The 5,099-nt window shown below is 37.1% G+C and overlaps 1 protein-coding gene across 1 annotated transcript; it reads right to left on the reverse strand.

The window, feature by feature from the left end:
* Nucleotides 1-3,908: 3,908 nt before the first annotated feature.
* Nucleotides 3,909-4,288, reverse strand: LOC101037173 (thymosin beta-4-like). The gene has a single exon (XM_074391494.1). It carries the CDS (start codon nt 4,222-4,224, stop codon nt 4,090-4,092), a length of 135 nt encoding a protein of 44 aa, XP_074247595.1. The 5' UTR covers nt 4,225-4,288; the 3' UTR covers nt 3,909-4,089.
* Between the last annotated feature and the right edge of the window lie 811 nt (nt 4,289-5,099).

Consider the following 5,099-nt stretch of genomic DNA (forward strand, 5'->3'; position numbering starts at 1 on the left):
GACCCAGTTCTGTGCCTACATCTGCTTTCAGTGATAAAAATGTATTGCGTTTACCTCTCTGCTGAAATGTATTCTCTTTTTGAAGATCTTCTAGGACTTTTTCATCACTAAGACATAAATGTGCAAATAAATGAATTACAGTAACATCCTGTGTTTATCATGTTAGGTTAAGCAACCTGCATTTTAGAAATATAGCAGTAAATTTCAAAATGGTCAACACATTTGATATTTCAGCTAATTAAAGTGATATAACTGTCCCTGCATTCCCCACAAATAGATCATAGAAGTCATTTTGTTTCCCCAAAACTGAGAACATGTCAATATCTGTGCCCAGCAGTTGTAACATCACCTCTCGATCATGCCTGATATAAACACAGCACCAACAGAAGTCCATGATTCAATGCAATCAGAAATTACTCAAGCAGGAGATAGACATTATTTTGTGTGTTATCTTAATATTGATACCATTATGTCATCATGTATATATACTCAACAAAATTACCTTATTTTTATAATAAAATCATGTGTCCAATGTACTGGAGAGTGCAAAGGTAACAGAAGATAAGTATTTGTTTCTGAGGTACTACTTGCTTTAAAAATATAACAGCAACTTCAAAAATTATTATATGTAATACCTTAGATATTAGGGAAGGATAAATGTTAAGTAGAAAAAAGTATTGAATTATTAATTAAAATATTTCTTATTAAATGTATTTTATGTGAAATAATGTAATATTTAAATTTTAAGACCTTTTTTATTTTACATATTCCATAATTTTTAGTAACGTTAAATGTAATCCTCAACCTCGGAGAGTGAGAAAATAAATGATTTGGGTTAGGGTTTATCATTTGACTTTATTAGATACTGACAACTAATTATTTCAGTAATTACTGAGCTACCATTCCTTTCTTTCTTAAGTTCAGTAAACAAGTAATAGATAGTAAGCACGACATTGTCTTTTGTATAATTTTTTTCAAGAGGAATCTTTATTTTTTTCTTTTTTTGATGTGTAATGTAAATAAAGAGTCATGGCCTTATTTGAAACAGTTTACTCAGAATCATTTAGATATTTTCTAAGTATTCTTCACTATAAGCTCCTTCGGGCATTTGATAAAATGAATGGACCAAGGAGAACCTAGAGTGAAAATACATATTCTTTATTCCTGTGTTACATTTGGGAGAATTTAAATAAACCTCAGAATACTGAAAAGACATAATTGCCCTGAAGTAAAACTGGTTAATATGTTATTAGAGATCCTCTATGCTAGCAACAGAATTTGGGGAAGTAGAATGAAAATAGAACTTGAATTCATAGCAGGACATTCAGATAGCAAATTTGTTAGTAAAGGGTAGAAGAGACGAACAGCCCCATCTTAGACTCTGAGGCAAAAATGGTGTAGGGTTACCCATTATTAGCACACAAGACTACCAGGAAATTTAAGAGAAAATATTTTAGATTCTATCATTAAATTTTAAGAAATCCTAGTATTCTCAAATTAATTCTAAGTAGTCACGATAGGAGAAAATTATATCTTTACTTCTCCTCACATGGTTTAGTATTATTTTCATTTTTTTGTTGTTGTTACTCAGGCAGCAGAGGAGGCAAGGAACACCAGTTTTGTTTTGGTTTTTTTTCCAGCTCTTCGTTCTTATTAAAGGTTTTCATGTAACCATATATACATATGTATTTTATCTAATTTAAATTCCTACTAAGTATGTCAGTAATCTTCCATCTTGCAACTTTAAAGAATAAGGCTTTTCACCATGATAGCAGGAATATCAGTTTATGTATCTGCTATGACAGATAGTAAAGATGATCAAACATTACACTAACTCTTAATAATGAGCTTCTCTCTTCAAGGAACAAAGTCCATAAGGGTGGGAGAGGAGAAGGGCCAAAAGGTGAATGCATGCACCTGTGTGTGTGCCTCTTGTCATCCTTCCTTCCCCGAGTACGTGCTTCCCAGCAAAAGGGGAGGTAGGAAGACTAAGCGTCAACGTGATGATCCTCTTTGACCACATCATGAAATCTATAAAATTTACAATTCATTTTGTAGTTGTCATCTCTACCCTTCAATCTGGAGTCTAGTCATCCACCTGGCATTAATTGTTCTATGTATGCATATCACGTGCACCCAACCAGACTATTGAATGGAAGATCCTGAGAGGCAGAGACAGCGCCTCCTTTTTGTTATAAGTATTCCACACAGTGTAAGAGATGTGGCAGTTGCTTGATAGATGCTGTTGAATGAAGACTTCCATCACACATTCAGCAGACACACACCAAAGGGTCTTTGCCCCTTATGAAAATAGTGTCAAAGAAGAAATATACTTCTGTCTTCATGTTATTTATCTCCTACCCTGCTTGGCTTCCCTCTCCTATATACATTTTCAGTTTCCAGGTATCTTACTAAAATACACATAACTTCAGCTATGTATTTTGTTATGTTATGATGCATATGCAGTAGAGCCTCCATCAACAGTCATGAAATGACTAATGGAAGGTGATTGAAGGAATGAATGATATAAATATGAGTGGAATGTGCATATGGAGAGTGGAAATACATCTGTCAGCAGATGTAAATATCTGTTACTCTGTCTCAGCTCTGGCTTATGTGAAACTTAGTTTGGCCATCAATGTCATGGCAGTTTGAATGCTTACATACTAAGCCTGTGAATCCTTCCTATGTGTGTATTTTTTAAAATAAATGCTCTGTATTTAGGGATGGAAGATAAGGGGAAGATTGAAACAATAACTGTTCTGCTGCTTCAGGTGCATACCTTCCATTTGAAATTCCCTTTGGCTCTTAAGCCAGACGGTGTTGATTGTCAATGTAGAGGGTTCTCTGTTCTCCCAAAGGGCTGTGGTAAAGCTGTATGTACTACATACTTTGAATCACCACCATTCCCCTGTATGCCGTCCAAACAATTATACTGCAGAAAACTTTACTACAAAGAGGCCAAACTAAATGGAAGTATTTCAAAATGTTAGTCTTATTACAGAAATTTATTTATAAAGACTTTCTTCCTTCTTTCCCAGGAACTTTACTAAAATGTAATATAAATATACTCATAATTCAAATATTTACCTATACGTCTAATAAGCTAGGGAAGAAAAAGACTTTTATAAGGCTGGTATTCAAAAGCAGATCAAAAAGAAAGATCCTAGGTAAAGGTAGTGAAAACCATCTCAAAGTACATTATCCATTTCACAGTATGACTTAGTAAGACAGATGATGTTCTGGAACTCAGAAACATGAGCATTTTTATTGCTTACAGCCTTCATTTCTGACTACTAGTTTTCACTGGATTAATGGATGTCCTAAGGAATGAATATGAGCATATGCACAGTAAAAGAAATTCCATTTATAAACTCCAAATGATGCCACGATAGAAAATCGGCCTTAGCGTCAAGCTGGCCTAGAATGCTTACGTGTAAGACAGATGAGTCTTAGAGATTGCATATAAAATCTTCACTGTCTTCTCTGTCCAGTAAGTCAACAAACATTTTCTGAAGCCCCCCAACCTCGGTGTCTTAAGACTTTCCTGAAAGTTTGGTTAATCTGACAAACAGCAGTCAAGTAAACCCCAGAAAAGTCACTGTTAGAGAACAAACAAAAAGCGTCCAACTAGAATGCTGATACGAAATCGAGTTAATATACTGAAATTAAACACAGACCTTTTAATTTTTTCGTTTTTAAACTTTTTTATTTGCATATTTAAAAAATTGTGCATTTCAATAATTAAAATCATTTGAACAACAAAAAAAAGACACTGTGATTAAACTGCATTACAGCCTGCAGGACACCTTGGGCCAGCTTGGTTTTACTCTAGATGTCACATTTGTCCCACCCCACTTCTTCCTTCACCAACGTGCAAGCTCCTTCCTTCCCTGCCAGCCAGCTAGACAGATGGGAGAGGCAGGCGCGGCCTTCGTTGTCAGTAGTTCTTTGATGTGAAAGGGGCAGCACAGTCATTTAAACTTGATCCAACCTCTTTGTATCTTACAAAGTTAAACAGCTAAAAGAAGTAAAATAAGAAGGCAATGCTTGTGGAATGTACAGTGCATATTGGCGGCGCACGACTCATTAGGATTCGCCTGCTTGCTTCTCCTGTTCAGTCGTTCCTTTGGAAGGCAGTGGATTTTTCTGTTGCGTTTCTGTCTTCCTCAGTTTCGACTTACTGAATTTCTCGACCTCAGCCATATCGGGTTTGTCAGGCATGGTTGCGGAGGAAAAGCGGAGCGAGGTGCACGAACGAGCGAAGTTTGGTCTGCACAGTGGCCACCACCGAGTTCTTAATTGTAAAAAAAATTTTACGTGTGTGTTTTCAGTGGATGGAATCACTCTCAAACACAATTGGCGAATAACCCAGAGGGAATGTAGGTGAGTTTCCCATTACCATTGCGGTTGCTATGGGCCTGTCACGATTTAATAAGGGGCTCCATGTTGCGTTGTCTCAAACTCCTTAAACGTCTGGGATCGACTCCTTCCTGTTCCTCATTTGGGTCCCGCATCCAGGGGACATGGCAAAAAGAACCTGAATTCATCGTGAGGAAGGAACCCGTCATGAGGAAGCAACCTTTGGAAGCAGCCACAAGGCAAGGGGCATCCGAAGTGGGCTCTGCAAGCGTGTTCAAGAAAACACCTCTTCTGCCAGCGAGAAGTGCCCCCGCCCAGTGGAGGATGAATCAAATTCCACCATCTTTAATCTGGCTACGCCATATTTGGATAAGAATCCTGAAATTCACATTGATGCTGAAGAAGTCGCTTCTTCAAAACTTTAAGGCAACAATTAAGTATTCCATTGTCATGGCTCAATTAAATGGTTTGGCCTGAGAAAATTGGGGATTGTAAAGTGAGGATGGAATGTGCTTTGATCCTTTTTCCAGGGTTATTGTTTCATTAATAAATGAACATGTCATTTGTCTCACCAGAGGGAGCTCATGCCCTCCAGGCTTTTTTCCCTTTTTTGTTCAGGTTTTATAAAGATGAATTTCCAGTGCTCTGAAATACCATGGATTAGTAGTTAAGCCTGACAGCACTTCGGGGAGTAGCGAGCTTAAAGTGCCTCACACAGGTCTCCAAAGCACTTGTTT

Source organism: Saimiri boliviensis, chromosome 2 (assembly GCF_048565385.1).
Source record: "Saimiri boliviensis isolate mSaiBol1 chromosome 2, mSaiBol1.pri, whole genome shotgun sequence".
In the NCBI taxonomy this organism is placed as follows: Eukaryota; Metazoa; Chordata; class Mammalia; order Primates; family Cebidae; genus Saimiri; species Saimiri boliviensis.

Bases quoted from the DNA above. Each gene is read 5' to 3' on its own strand.
- LOC101037173 (XM_074391494.1), bottom strand. From the start codon at position 4,224: ATGCCTGACAAACCCGATATGGCTGAGGTCGAGAAATTCAGTAAGTCG.